The sequence below is a fragment of the Pristis pectinata genome, chromosome 23, assembly GCF_009764475.1.
Source record: "Pristis pectinata isolate sPriPec2 chromosome 23, sPriPec2.1.pri, whole genome shotgun sequence".
Classification (NCBI taxonomy): Eukaryota; Metazoa; Chordata; class Chondrichthyes; order Rhinopristiformes; family Pristidae; genus Pristis; species Pristis pectinata.
In genome coordinates, this window is record NC_067427.1 from 16,086,914 (window position 1) to 16,102,693 (window position 15,780).

At 46.1% G+C, this 15,780-nt stretch overlaps 1 protein-coding gene across 1 annotated transcript in view; it reads left to right on the forward strand.

Moving 5' to 3' along the window:
- col27a1b (collagen, type XXVII, alpha 1b) overlaps positions 1–15,780 on the forward strand; it is a 425,030-nt gene that overhangs the window by 344,955 nt on the left and 64,295 nt on the right. The window contains exons 39-41 of the mRNA XM_052036787.1: positions 9,851–9,904; positions 11,721–11,828; positions 12,330–12,383. Of these exons, the coding sequence (XP_051892747.1) occupies positions 9,851–9,904; positions 11,721–11,828; positions 12,330–12,383 (216 nt within the window). The remainder of the gene's footprint in view (positions 1–9,850; positions 9,905–11,720; positions 11,829–12,329; positions 12,384–15,780) is intronic.

Here is a 15,780-nt window from a genome sequence, read left to right on the forward strand (position 1 = left end):
TGGCAAGTGTTCAGGATGAAGCAGGTTTGAGGAAGGGATGGGGTGTCAGGGAGCTGGTTGGTCATTTATTTTGGTGAATCCTATGTCAAGTCTTAAGTGCAGGGGCAAAAAAACTTTCCATTCCCATCTTCATAGTGGTTGCCCATTCAAGTGGTACATTCATCCAAGTCAGATAGTAGGCTTTTTTAAAGTGCAAATTGGGATCCAGTGAGGTTTCTGGATTCCTTATTAACTATTTTAGGACAGTAAGGGGCAGAAAGTATTATATGATGCTCTACCCAGTGTCAGTTGGCAGTCCAAATGAAAATATTGGTGTATTTTGTTGGGTTACTGGAGGACCTCCTTTAGGCTCAGTGAAAGCAGCTTGAGCTTGGGGTCTAATCTACCCCTCTGCCGCCTAACCTGTCCTCCAGCCAGAGACCTTGACCAACCATCCAGTGAAACGGGTTCAAATCCCCTAACTCGGAATCTAAAAGAAAAATCTATTCTCAGTAATGGTGACCATGAAACTACCAGGTTGGCATAAAAACCCATCAGGTTCTATAATAACCTTTAGGAAGAAAACCTCCCACCTTTTTCCAGTCTGGTCTATGTGTCACTCTAGATCCACAGCAATTCTTAACTACCCTCTGAAATAGTCTAGCAAACTGTATTAGAACAGAATAAAAATGAAATTGGACTAACCAGGAGGCATCATTCCAGGCATTAAATTCATATTCAGCAAAGTCATTGCCAGCTGAGTCCGCACTGCAAAATTTTGTCACAAGCATCTGGGGACTCTGACATCTCTGGCCAGTATATGATTTCTACATTTTTTTTTAAAGTGTTTAGAATATTGAACTTGTTACCACAGGAAGGAATTGGGATAAATGGCTAAGAAACATTCAGAAGGAAACTAGACACAGGAAAGAATACTGTATGGATAAAGAAGTCAAAATAATTAGATGGAAAAGGAGACTTGATGTGGAGTATTAAAAGCTACATTGACTATTTGGTCTATTTGACATTCCATGGATTGTTTTGCTGCAGGTCCACCTGACGAAACATCTCATGGTTCTAAATTATTTTAGGACAGAAGCTTATTCTTGTATAAAGCCTTGAAGTTAACGCAACATCCCAAAACAGTTCAATAAAGGGAACTAAATTATACAGAAAAGTGGACTGAAGAATTGAGGGCTGTGGAGATGTGTTACAAAGACGAAGTTCAGCCGTGGCGTAGATCAGCCATGAACATATTGAATGAACCATTAATGAGTCAAACACTTGTCAGCAAAAGAATTTGGAAGAGCTTTAACAGTTTACCTGATCATAGAATCATACAGCATGGAAACAAGCCATTTGCCCCAGCTTGTCCACATCGACCAGTGGGCACCATTCCGTATTAACCCCATCACCAGCACTTGGTCCATAGCCCTCTATACCTAAGCAATTCAAGTGTCCATCTCAAAACTTCTTTAATGCTGTCACTGACCCAGCTAAGACCATTCTATTAGGCAGTGCATTCCACATACTTACCACTTTCTGGGTGAAGAAGTTCCCCTCGTATCCCTGCTGAATCTCTTCACCCCACCCCCCCCCCCCCCCACCGCATGTCCTCCGGTTTTATCTACCTCTGATATGGGAATAGGTTTCTTGCTGTCTACCTATTTATACTCCTCATAGTTTTACATGCCTCAATCATATTCCCCCTAAATCTCCTCTGCTCCAAGTAGAAAAGACCTAGCTTCTCTAGTCTTTCGTCATCCCAGACAACATCCTGTGAATCTCCTCTGCACACTCACCAGCACTATTGCATCCTTTCTATACCTTGATGACCAGAATTGCATGCAGCACTCTAGTTGAGGTCAGACCAAGGTTTTACAAAGTTGGACAATAACCTTCCTACTTCTGTATTCTGTTCCCTGACTAATGAAGGCCATTATTCCCCTATGCTTTCCTAACCATGTTGTCTATCTGCATTGTCACCTTCAAAGATCTATGGACTTGTACACCAAGATCCCTCTGTTCCCTCAATACTCTCTAAGACCCAACCATTCATGGTGTATGTCCTAGACTCATCAGGATTCCCAAAATGCATGAGCTCACATTTTGGACCAGTCTTCCATGTGGGAACTTGTCAAAGTCCTTACTGAAGTCCATGTAAAAACACACCTACAGCACTGCCCTCGTCAATACACTTTGTTACCCCCTCAAAAGAAATTTAATCAGATTGAATATGGTTGATAAAATCAGAATATGACCTTAATTGCTGGTCCATCCCTATCCTTTTCCATAACCTCTTTAAAATATACAGAGTTATATTCATTATCTCCAAAATGTTCCCTTACTGGCACTCCCTCCACTTGACCAGCTACATTCCCCAAGATAAGGTCCAGTAATGCTCCGTCCCTCATTGGTCTATCTACATACTGCATCAAAAAGCTCTCTTGGACACACCTCAAAAATTCTGCCCCCTCTGAACCTTTAATTCTAAGGCACTTTCAGTTAATATTTGGGAAATTTAAATCCCCCAGTGCAATAACCCTATTTTTATTGCATTTCTCTGATTGTCAAATCTTTATAGTCTTCAAAATAAATACGTTGATGTGACTGACCTTGAGGAAACATTGGAAATAAAAAGATTTCTGCTCACCTAAAGTCTAATGTTTAAAACTTTGCTTCGACTTTTCAGAGACCAAAGACAAATTCCAGCCTCAATTGACATTATATTTAGTTTCTTCCAGTGATGAGTTTATTGAAGTTCAGCTGGCCACCAGATGGGGAAATCTTGCAAATTCTCCTCCCCTTGCTACATGTGCCTTTTTGTCATGAAGCATTGATGCAGATTATGTTGAAGTAGGAAGGGTAGACCATTCAGCATCAAACTTCCCTTGTTGCAGGTTCATAACACAAAGACATCTGTGAAATTGGAATGGACATATCATAATGTTCAATAAATTCATATTATAAGAACATTTTGTTAAACTGTAGCAGGGCTAATTATTAGGCTATTTGTCAAGCTGTCTTTTGTCAGATTATCTGTTTACTGATAGTTTCCTGAATAACCAATAAAATAAAAGTGATGTCATCTTTTCCTAAACCACTCATTTAGTTCATTTAAATTTTATTGAAGTCTTATGTGTGATTGCAAAACAGAGGGATATTTTTAAAACTAGAAAGCATTTTTACAAGCTGCTGCCAGTAAGCATTTACATTCCCAGATTACATTTAAATCTTTTCAAATCTGGCTCAGCTATCAGTGCAACTGTAGTTTGGGAATTAACTGAACACATTTGCCAACCCCCAGAATTCTTTTTGAAAGTGGCATAGCTTTGTGGTGGCACGGTGGTGAAGCATTTAGTGCTGCTGCCTCACAACTCTGGGGACCTGGGTTTAATCCTGACCTCAGGTGCCATATGTGCAGCGCTTGCACATTCTTTTTGTGACCACATCAATTTCCTCTGAAAGTTCCAGTTTTCTCCCACATCCCAATGATGAACTGGTAGGTTAATTGGCTCCTGTAAATTACCCGTTAGAGTAGGTTAATGGCAAAAAGAATCAAAAGGGAATTGATAGGTATGTGTGAAGGAGAATGAGTTGCAGGGCTGCATGGAAATAAGGAATGGGGGAATAGTTCAAATGGAATTGCTCCCCTGGGAACTGGCATGGCTCTGAGCGGAATGGCCTCTTTCCATGGCATTATAAGATACAAGTAGAGATATATGTATAAGATGTAGCGGCTGCTACCGCGATGTGAAAGCAAGGCACTAGTCGGTGAGCTGCAGAACAAAAACTGATTTTTTTTCCCGCCTTGCGCGGGCCTTTTAAGAGGCACAGTTCCCGCCCACCAAAAACGGAAATGACATATGCGCTACGTCATCAAACTTTTCCCGCGAGCGGGTTCTCCCCGTCGCTCGGGGAAGACGAAGACCCAACGCCATCTTGGGCCTCACCGCTCCGATGACGCAGGACCCGACCGTCAAGCTGGTTCACTTGCTCGGACAGTGAGTCACTACACAACCGCTCCCCCCCCCCCCCCAGAACTGGGGATACGGTCCCCAAGGTTCGTGGGCTGTGCTAGCCGTTGCTTAGGAGGTCGGCCTCTGTGTTGCAGTGTTGGCACCTCGACCGGTTGTTGTAGATCTAAATGGGCCGGTTTGAGGTGGTCCATCGTGAAGACCTCTTCCTTGCCCCCAATGTCCAAAATAAAGGTGGAACCATTATTCCTGATGACCCGGAATGGCCCCTCGTATGGTCATTGCAATGGTGCCCGGGGTGTGCCCCTGCGAACGAAAACAAACTTCTTAGGGTCTCGTAGTTCCTTGGGCTCACAGGATGGGGCTTGACCATGCTGCGAAGTGGGAATCAGTGCCAAGCTGCCGAGCCTCTCGCGCAGTCTTTCCAGGACTGCCGTGGGTTGTTCCTCTTGGCCCCGAAGGGAGGGTATGAAATCCCCTGGGACGACCAGGGGCGCCCCATACATGAGTTCAGCTGACGAAGCGTGGATGTCTTCCTTGGGGGCTTGTGTATGCCAAGCAGGACCCAAGGCAGTTCGTCGACCCAGTTAGGACCCTTCAGGCGGGCCATCAGGGCTGATTTTAGATGGCGGTGGAAACGTTCCACCAACCCGTTTGATTGAGGGTGGTAGGCTGGTGGTGTGCAGCTGTGTCCCTAGCATGTTCGTTAATGCAGACCAGAGGCTGGAGGTAAACTGGGTGCCCCTGTCTGAAGTGATGTGGGCTGGAACACCAAAACATGAGATCCAAGTTGTGAGCAGCGCCCAGGCGCAGGAATCAGTCATGATGTTGGATAGAGGGGTTGCCTCTGGCCACCTCATGAACCAGTCCACAATGGTAGGGAGGTACTGGGCTCCTCTTGAAACTGGCAGAGGACCAACGAGGTCGACGTGGATGTGGTAGGCTTGAACTGCTGCAGCGGGACCTTAGTGTGTCGTTGGATTTTTGATGTCTGGCAGTGGGGACCTGGCCCACTCACTGACCTGTTTGCGCAGGCCGTACCAGACGAACTTGCTGGCGACCAGTCGGACAGTTGATCTGATGGACGGGTGCGCCAACCCGTGTACCGAGTCGAAAACGCGTTTCTGCCAGGCTGTAGGAACTATAGGGCGGGGTTGACCTGTGGCGATGTCGCAAAGGAGGGTCCGCTGACCTGGACTGACTAAGAAATCTTGGAGCTGCAGGCCCGAGATTGTGGTTCTGTAGCTGGGCAGCTCGTCGTCGGCTTGCTGTGCGTCAGCCAGGGCCGTGTAGTCCATACCCAGGGACAGGCTGTGGATGGTGGGTCTGGAAAGTGCGTCAGCAACGACATTGTCCTTTCCGGAGACATGTTGGATATCCGTTGTGAATTCGGAAATGTAGGACAAATGTCGCTGCTGACGAGCTGACCAGGGATCAGAGACCTTAGAGAAGGCGAAGGACAAAGGCTTATGGTCAGTGAAAGCGGTGAAAGGCCTGTTTTCTAAAAAGTACCAGAAATGCCGGACCGCCAGGTACAGCGCTAGAAGTTCCCAATCAAAAGCGCTGTATTTCAGTTCAGGTGGTCTAAGGTGCCCGCTGAAAAATGCCAAGGGTTGCCAACGGCCTTCGATAAGTTGTTCCAGTACTCCACCAACCGCGGTGTTGGATGTGTCCCCCCTGAGGGTGGTTGGGACGTTTGTCCTAGGGTGTACCAGCATAGCGGCGTCTGCCAGGTTGTCCTTGGCCTTAACGAAGGCAGCTGCAGCCTCGTCGTTCCAGGAGATGTCCTTGCCCTTGCCAGACATCAGCGAGAACAAAGGGCGCCTGATACGGGCTGCTGCAGGGATGAACCGATGGTAAAAGTTGACCATCCCCAGGAATTCCTGAAGGCCTTTGACCGTGTTGGGACAGGCAAAATGGCGGATAGCATCTACCTTGGCGGGTAGGGGTGTTGCTCCTTCGCTGGTGATTCTGTGGCCGAGGAAATCGATAGAGTCAAGTCCGAATTGGCACTTGGCCGAGTTGATAGTGAGGCCGAAATCACGGAGACGGGAGTACAGTTGGCGGAGGTGGGAAGGGTGTTCTGCACGGTCACGGCTGGCGATTAGTATGTCATCTAAATAAATGAACACGAAGTCCAGGTCTCGGCCTACCACGTCCATCAGCCACTGGAAAGTCTGCGCAGCGTTCTTAAGGCCAAATGGCATTCAAAGGAATTTGAAGAGGCTAAATGGAGTGATAAGCACAGTTTTGGGGACGTCGTCAGGGTGGACCGGGATTTGGTGGTGTCCCCGGACGACGTCCACCTTGGAGAAGATGTGGGCCCCGTGTAGGTTCGCCACGAAGTCCTGGATGTGAGGGATGGGGTAGCGGTCCGGGGTGGTGGCGTCATTCAGTCTGCGGTAGTCGCCGCAGGGCCTCCACCCGCCGGTGGCTTTGGGGACCATGTGCAGGGGGGAGGCCCAGGGGCTGTCTGACCTGCAAACCATCCCTAGCTCCTCCATGCGGTGGAACTCTTCCTTTACCAGGTGGAGCTTGTCTGAAGGTAGTCGTCGTGCTCGGGCATGAAGGGGTGGCCCTGTGGTAATGATGTGGTGCTGCACCCTGTGTTTGGGCATCGAATTTGTAAACTGAGGTGCCAAAACTGATGGGAACTCAGCTAGGAGCTTGGTGAACTCATTACCAGACAGGGAAACAGAGTCCAGGTGCGGGGCTGGTAGTCTAGCTTCTCCCAGGGGGTAGGTTTGGAAAGTTCTGGAGTGCACTAGCCACTTCCCTCTCAGGTCGACTAACAGGCTGTGGGCCCCAAGAAAATCGGCTCCCAGGAGTGGCCGGGTGACGGTGGCAAGGGTAAAGTTCCAGGTAAAATGGCTGTCACCGAATTGTAATTGAACTGTATGGGTACTAAAAGTCCGTATCGTTGTGCCGTTTGCGGCATTGAGTACAGGACCTTGTTGCCTGTTACGAGTGTCGCAGCCAGTCGGGGGCAAAATACTGACCTCTACTCCAGTATCGACAAGGAAATGACACCCGGGCTGTTTGTCCCGAACAAATAGGAGCCTGTGTTGGCAGCCAGCCGCCGTAGCCATCAGCGGCGGCTGGCCCTGGCGTTTCCCTGAAACTTGCAGGGTGGGCGACGTCAACGGCCCTCCGCGCCCCACCTCTGATGGTAGAAACACAGCTGGTCACCAGTGTCATCGTCTGTGTTTCTGGGGTGTGGTCGCTCGGTTGCTGGGACTGGTTTAGGTAGGCATTGGGCTCACGACCTGGCGATTTGGCCGACAAACGACCCGCTCTCGCATTTGGCCTTCCACAGGACATCTGCCCCGGCAGCTACCTCACGTGGGTTGCTAAAATCTGCGTCGGCCAACAGCAGGTGAATGTCATCGGGTAGTTGTTCGAGGAAGGCCTGTTCGAACATTAGGCAAGGCTTGTGTCCCTCAGCCAAGGCCAGCATCTCGTTCATTAAGGCTGATGGGGATCTGCCCCCAGGCCGTCGAGATGAAGCAGGCGGGCGGCGCGCTCACGATGGGAGAGGCCAAAGGTCTGAATAAGAAGGTCTTTGAAAGCCGGGTACTTACCCTCCTCCGGAGGAGACTGGATGAAGTCTCCAACCTGGGCGGCTGTCTCCTAGTCCAGAGAGCTGACCACATGGTAGTACTTTGTGGAGTCGGAGGTGATCTGCCGTAGTTGGAATTGTGCTTCAGCCTGGTCGAACCAGACGGTGGGCCGAAGCGTCCAGAAGGTGGGCAGCTTGAGTGCCACTGCATTGGCTGCTGCATTGTCGTCCATTGTGCGGGTCCAAAATCCGTTTGGACCATCGGGGTCACCAATGTAGCGGCTGCTACCGCGATGTGAAAGCAAGACACTAGTCGGTGGGCTGCAGAACAAAAACTGATTTTTTTTCCCACCTTGCGTGGGCCTTTTAAGAGGAACAGTTCCCACCCACCGAAAATGGAAATGACGTATGCGCCACGTCATCAAAATTTTCCCGCGTGCGGGTTCTCCCCGTCGCTCAGGGAAGACGAAGGCCCAATGCCATCTTGGGCCTCAACGCTCCGACGACGCGCGACCCGACCGCCAAGCCGGTTCGCGTGCTCAGATGGTGAGTCACTACAAAGACATGCTTAAATTGGACTTCTGTTCATAACTAGAATCCATTGACAGTTAAATTCTACATGTCATATATTGTGAGACATTTAGTTTTGTTACGTTTTGAAACAATATTATATAGGTTGAATTACTTCTGTTTCATGCTATTTTCATTTCTGAAATTCCACAGAAATATGAAATATTAATTGCACACAGAGGAGATTTGCAGTGCAGACCTAAATTCTATTTACTCTATCCTGGGACTATTCAGACCTGTAAAAAAAATTGTCTGCTCCTGGCCCCAATGTCATGTCTGAAAATTACTCCAAGTATTCAGGTTGTGGGAAGTCAGTCTGTGAGTTCATTTATAAACTGCAAGTTATTCCCATCTCTCTCCCACCCTCATCCCAACCCTTATGAATGTTGTCACAGTTGGTGGGTGTTTCTTAAGAGGGCTTTAAGAACTTGCCTAGAGCAGTTAAATAAACTTTGTATGTGTAAAACCCTTCAGATAATTAGCTGGTAGCTGTTACAACAATGCTGAAGTTCATATTGCAGGGCTGTCATCACCATTAGTCTGGTTCCCTCTCCAGGGCAAGGAAATATTCATTTTGCTGAAAGCGCTTTATAGAAAATTTCCTTCAGCTTTTCAGTGTTCTAACAAGCTAGATGTGGCCTTTTGGGAATGTACAATTACAAAGTATGGAACAAAAAAAAACTTTAAAAAAAGATCATGCTGAATCATTGGCAGTGAAATTTGTCTCATTGGATTCCATGTAAAGCCCACTGAAGAGAAAAATAAGGAAATAAATGACTGAAATAATGAAAAATTTGGGGTAAAATAGACTAGTAACACAGAAGAAACCTTGAAAAAACTTGAAGGATAAAATCACTCCAATAATAATTTCTTGTTGATTCCATACTTTTGCTAAAGTTATAGACAAGAATAATTTTTATCCTCCTTGGGTCTCCACACTATATAATAGCCTCAATTGACATGTGAAATATGTACAACTGTCTACTCCAATACTGATATCTGAACAGAAGCTACTACTTAACCTGGTAATGCTATTGTGCACAGATTTGAAACTACTTAATTGATTTATAACTGAATGAGATTTGATACAAAAATACCTCTGTTTATTTCATTAAGCAAGTTATAAAGTTACTGTAAAATTTCCCTGAAATTGAAAGTTGTCTGTTTAGGCATTATATTTGGATTTCATCAGACCTCAGGATGGCAAAAGCGTTCTAGGGTCTGCAATATTGAAGTTTTAGATACATGCATAGCGAAGTCATGTGTTTATCCTTAATCCAAACTCAATCTAGAACTTTATAAAGTATACTTCATTTAAGAGTGGGTAGCTCGAGTTTAGGTTCCTTGGTTACATTTTATTTTTCAACCCACTGAGTTCAGCTGAGTTGGCTTTCACCAGTTCTTGACCCTAGTGTTGGATAAAATTTCATACAATAATGGGACATCTTTAGTCCAGGGAGTGGTGGATAGAAGAGAAGTAGAGAAGTGAGGAAAGTGGTAGAATTCAGTCCTAACCAGAAGAATCACTCTTCTTTTAATACAGACAGCAAACAGTTATTGAGAACTGGTTTCACAGATTAGCGTAACACCAGTTAATTGAAAAGTCATCAACATATATTGTCAACTGTGTTCTCCTCCTTCAAGCTGTTGTCTGACATGCTGTCTATTTTCCAGCCCTTTCTGTTTTTGTACCAGCAGCTTAGTACGTGATTGCTATACAAATTGTTTGTATTGACTTTTAATCTATGTTGTTATTTTTATCTAGGGACCTGAAGGAAAACCAGGGAAACCTGGGATAAGGGGAATACCTGGCAGAAAGGTTAGTTGCACTTGTGTTTTGTTTAGTAGTATCAAAAGGTACACCAGTATTTGCCAATTTTTACATATGGATCTAACAGCCTGTGTCCAAATAGCATCATTACGCAATTGGACGTTTCTTCGTCTCTTTGCTTGTCAATCATTGTATCCATCTGCCTTTCAATATTTCTCTCTACACGCATGACTGCCTGGCTAAGCACAGCTCAAACGCCATCCATAAATTCGCCAATGACACCACTGTTGTTGGTGGAATCTCAGATGGCGACAAGGAGGTGTACAGGAGTGAGATGATCAGCTGGTTGAGTGGTGTCGCAACAACAACCTCGCACTCAACATCAACAAGATCAAGGAATTGATTGTGGACTTCAGGAAGGGGAAGTCAGGAGAACACACACCAGTCCTCATTGAGGGGTCAACGGTGGAAAGGATGAGCAGCTTCAAGTTCCTGGGCATCAACATCTCAAAGGATCTATCCTGGACCCAACACATTAATGCAATCATGAAGCAGGCATGCCTGCAGCTCTACCTTGTTAGGAGTTTGGGGAGATTTGGTATGTCACTAAAGGCTCTTGCAGATTTCTATGGATGCACAATGGAGAGCATCCTGACTGGTTCCATCACAGCCTGGGACGGAGGCTCCAATGCACAGGATTGCAAGAGGCTGCAGAGGGCCGTAGACTCAGCCAGCTCCATCACTCCTCTCCACCATCGAGGACATCTTCAAGAGGCGGTGCCTCAAGAAGGCGACATCCATCATTAAGGACCCTCACCACCCGGGACATGCCCTCTTCTTGTTACTACCATCTGGGAGAAGGTACAGGACCTGAAGACCCACACTCAATGACTTAGAAACAGCTTCTTCCCCTCTGCCATCAGATTTCTGAACGGTCCCCGAACCCATGAACACTACCTCATTATTCCTTATTCCTTTTTATTTGCACTATTTATTTACTTGTAATTTATTGTAATTTTATGTTTTTGCACTGTACTGCTGCCACAGAACAACAAATTTCACGATATATTAGTCAATGATAATAAAGCTGATTCTGATTTGGCCCATTCATTTCTATTTTACACTTCTAGAGTTAAATTCAGTTAAGAGAACCAAATTGTTTCACACACTGCTAATACATAAGAGTTAAAGCATTACATCTCTGAAATATCTTTAAAAGACTCTAACACTTGCCAAATAATATTGGTTGAAGGTAGCACTTCCATGCTCTTATCGAATTATGGAAAGTTACATGAGTGGATAATTCCCTTTGTGACCTTGGAGAAGATCCATGAACAAACTGTAAAATGATTCAGTCTGTGGAGATAAACGGCATTCTTCCCTTCACTCAGTAGTGATATTATGGTGGATAGATTTTCTGTGCAAATTATTTATTCACACATCATTGAAAAATATAGATTGTGTTCACTCTGGAGATTATCTTTTGTTCTTGTGACTAAATGATATTTATTGTATCCAGTGGCAATTGTAATGCTGGAGAGGAAAAGAATCCACCTCTAAAAATGCATTGTATTCCATCCAACGACTGAAACAACTTTATCCAAATACCTTTCCAATAACCCCTCTTCATCCTCCATTCCTACAATTACTACATTGCAAATTATGAAGGCTCAGGTGCATTTCCTTCTGCCTTCGCTTTCTAAAGTTATTTGGTAAATTTATTTAGTAAATTTAGAGTCTAGTTGTTTCTTGGACTCTGCTGCTATATATGATTTAGTATCTCTTATACAAAATTTGTTGGAATCAGAATTAACCGGCCAGTAATGAAATGCCTGTTAACCTTTTCATGCATTGTGTTTTGTAGGGTAGCAAAGGACACATGGGGTATCTGGGAGAAACTGGACCCCCAGGAGAGCAAGGACCTATAGGAACCCAAGGGCCCAAGGGATCTCGAGGAACACGAGGATCTTTGGTACAAAGCTTCATAAATACAGTATATTTTACTGAACTAAACACATCACTAAAAAGCTAACAAGAATGTAAAGTTAATAGAGTCATAGAGTCTGTTAACTCAGAATAGTATTGACGAGGCTGCCCATTTTTCCACTTTAAATGCAATATACTGTATTTATATTGTTTATATATTAACATGGCATTTAATTAAAGGCCTACTTCAGCTTTACAGTGTTGGATAAAATATATTGGTGTGAAAAGTACTAAGGAATAAAATTCGTTCTAGGCCTGTGATATCTGTTTGCAGAAATTGCATTTAACTTTAGACATTCCAATACATTGCAGTGCCTATGAGGACCCAATGTATTGGAATGTCTGAAGTTAAATGGAATGTTAAGTATTTAACTAATTTTCCAATAATTAGATAAATAAAATTATTTAAAATTAATAAACATATCACTATAAATCCTTGCTTCCTGATTCAGTTGTCAGATAAGCTTTCCTCTTCCCTGTTTGATAGGGTGCTCCTGGTCGGATGGGAGCTCAGGGTGAACCTGGGCTTGCAGGCTATGAGGTAAGGGCACAGACATTGGTAACATTTACTTCCTTGTAATGGATAACTGCACAGGTCTGAATGTGAAATATAATATTCCAAAGTTAATACTTCTCAATCCATAATGCAACAGTTTTGAATACATTTTGCAAAGACTGCAGTAGCACCATTTAAAAAATAAAATCAGATAAAGCTGGCAAAACTGAAAAAGTCAGATGGCATCTGTGGAAAGAAAAAAGAAACAAACTGCTGGAGGAAAGGAATGGTAAACATTTCATTTGAGATCCTGCATCAGGACTTGTCAACCTCAACCATTCCTTTCCCTCCACAGATGCTGCCTGACCCACTGTGTTCTTCCAGCAGTTTGGTATTTTTTTGCTCCAGGTTCCAGAATCTGCAATCTCTTGTGTCTCTGTAGAAAGAAAGGCAGAGTAAACGCTCCATATCAAAGATCCTTCATTAGAAGACCACGTTCTGTTTTGTTGTTGAGCTCTCTGAATTGCTGGTATGACCACTTATAATGCCGTCAAGTAAAGTAACATTTCTTTTACATTACATGGCTTGCAATTCTGCTTCAGAGACTGTAAAGAGCCACACCAGAGCAATGCATCGGCCACAACAATTAGGAGGTGACATTTCCTCCCTGAGTGGTTGTTTTTTCGTACTGCTAATCAGGAATGATCAAGTGGAATTCAATTTTGCAAACTACTATAATGACATTGGAAGTCTGGAAATCTCAACCTCAGGACTTCTAGTCCAGAACCAAAAGATTGGGAAAAATTGCTCAGAGAGATTGGATCTTCTGCAAATGGTGTGTAACATCCATATAACCCTGGCTGGATCAGGCAAATGATCATTTTCAGGTGACATCGCACTCATTGAGTCTAGACACTTCTGTGTGCAATTCACCTGGGCGTGTTTGACATTTCACAACATGCTTCCCCCTTTACCAATATAAATGGGACCTACGACATTCCCTGAATAGTCAGAAAAAAATTAAGAGCTATTGAGCTGAGATTGATAATGAGAGATTGATAATGAAACATTGATAATGAAGGGCCTTCACTTTGACATCAGTGTCATGCATACAGCTTCTGTTAGCTTCAGTTTCAATGCTTGGAATACCTGAAACCTCAATCCTGGTTGTTCCATGGTGATTGCAGCCTTTTTATACCGTGCACGTCAGAGCTACATGTTGCAATCTCTGCATTGTTGATCATCCCACACCTCACAGTGGTACAGGACTAGATCAGGGCAGATGATCAGGTGGAGTTGATGCCCCTGCTTAAAAAAGATCACCGTGTTTTTCTTCATCTCCATGTGTAGTAGGAGAGCACATGGCTGTCACGTGACAGTAACAACATTGACCCCTCTGGTCGGAGGACAGCATTGCTCCTCAGATCGGAAGTGACACCACTGTCAATCAAGGTGTGGCTCGACCCCAACCATCAGGTGTGGGCATAGGGATTGGACTTGGAGAGCACCTTTGTTCCTGAACCTGCCTGACCATTGGCCTTGGCAGGCACCTTTGTCCTTGACCTCCAAACCATTGGCCTGTCTAAATCACCTGGCCAGGCTCCACCCAGCCTCCCAGCACTATAAAGAGTGTTGCAATTCCCTGGCCCTCCCTCTCTCGACTGCCCCAGGAATAGTGAGACAACACTGCAGAGACCACTGGTAAGAGTCTGCACCACCATGCGGTTTGGGAGTGTCTTAGTCATATTCCAGGGAGTGTTAGAGCCAATGCTTGTTTGGGTCAAGGTATTCGGGCATTGAAGTGTTTATCCCTTGATAAGCTGTACCTTGTTTGTTGTGTGTGTGAGTGTGTGTGTATCTCATCCTCGTTGCGATTCACCCTCACGTTTGCGGTCTTCCGTGTTTGCCTTTGTGATTAAACTATTTTTAAAATCCAAAGCCTGTGTCCAGAGCCTTCCATCTTTAAGATTCCAAAAGGACCTTTTCACATAACATTTGGCGCTGCGAGCAGGGTCTTGAAGATCTTGGCTGGACACAGACGCAGGGAATATGTTTTGAAACTGGGGGTATGAGGCTAGCGCAGATACAGAGAAGAGAATCCCTGGGTGGACAGACGAGAGTGAGGGATTTGGGAGCTTGGCTAGTATGCTGGCAAACCACAGTAAACCAGTGGACTGGGCTGAGCAGTTAAATCCACGTGGTGAGAAACTGGGATACCATGTGATGGCCCTCCTCCAGCAGTCAGGGTTCCCCAGTGACAAATGGAGCCCAAGGGGTGCGCTCTGGCTCCTGACGTCTTTCGTGAGGCACCACGTCGAGATTACCAGCCAGTTGCAGGATACCTGCTTACAGAGGGAAAAAGAAATAGAGACCCTCCGGCAACAATGTTGCACACTGCAGGAGGCAGTTCAAACTGCCCAGACCCGGGCCAATGACCTCGAGGTCCAGGGTACCGAGGTCATCTGCCAGCTGATCCAGGCACAGCAGGCACAAGCCGCCCGCAGGTCTGGCTAGCAGCCAGACCCACTTAAAATTCGAGCCCTGGTCCGGCATGGCGACAGGCTGGATGCATGGCTGGGGAATGGGGATATATGGATGGATACGGATGATGAGGGGGCACCCGAGGAGCAGGGGCTCCCTCACACCCACCCTCCCCCCTACCCACCCGAACCCCTGCATACTCGACCCATCACCATGCAGTCCCAGGGGAGTCAGGATGAGGCCCCTGCAGGGGAAGTGCCCATGATCCCTCTGAGACTACAGAGACCCGGGATTTCTCCATCAAGGAGCTCATCGACACAGGTGCCCAACACACCATCATCCCGGGTAACCCCACTGCGTGGAAGGGGCCACAGATGCAGATAGAGGGGTTGGGGGTTGCCTTTTGCCCGCGAGGGAAGTCAAGGTCCGCATGGCCATCGGGAACCAACCTCCTCGGACTGTAGCTGTCTTAATTGCAGATTTTTCTGAATGCATACTGGGGATGAATGTCTTAAAGGGACAGTCCCTACACACCAACCGAGGCAAGTTCACTTTTGGAGTTGCCCGTGCTACGGTGGTGGTCGGGGCGACCAAATGGGAACCGGTTGTTGTCCCCCCTCCCTCCAAGGTCATCTGCAGTTGGCAGTATAGGGTGCCCAGGGGACATCAAAATATTACAGAGGCCATTCAAGCCGTGCTGCGGAAGGGAGGCATTTGGCCTGCAGCCTCCCCTTTTAATAGCCCGTCTGGCCTGTCCGCAAAAGAAACAGGATGTGGCGCATGACAGTGGACTACCGACACTTGAGCAAGGCTGCCCCCCCCCCTCACTTCAACTCCCCCTAGGGGTGGCAGCCACCCATTACATTGGACCCCCCCTCAGAAGGGAAAAGTCATTGCACGTGGTCCCGGCGACACTTGTTGGGCCGCGATTCCGAGTCGAACTAACCTGTCCTGTCTCCAT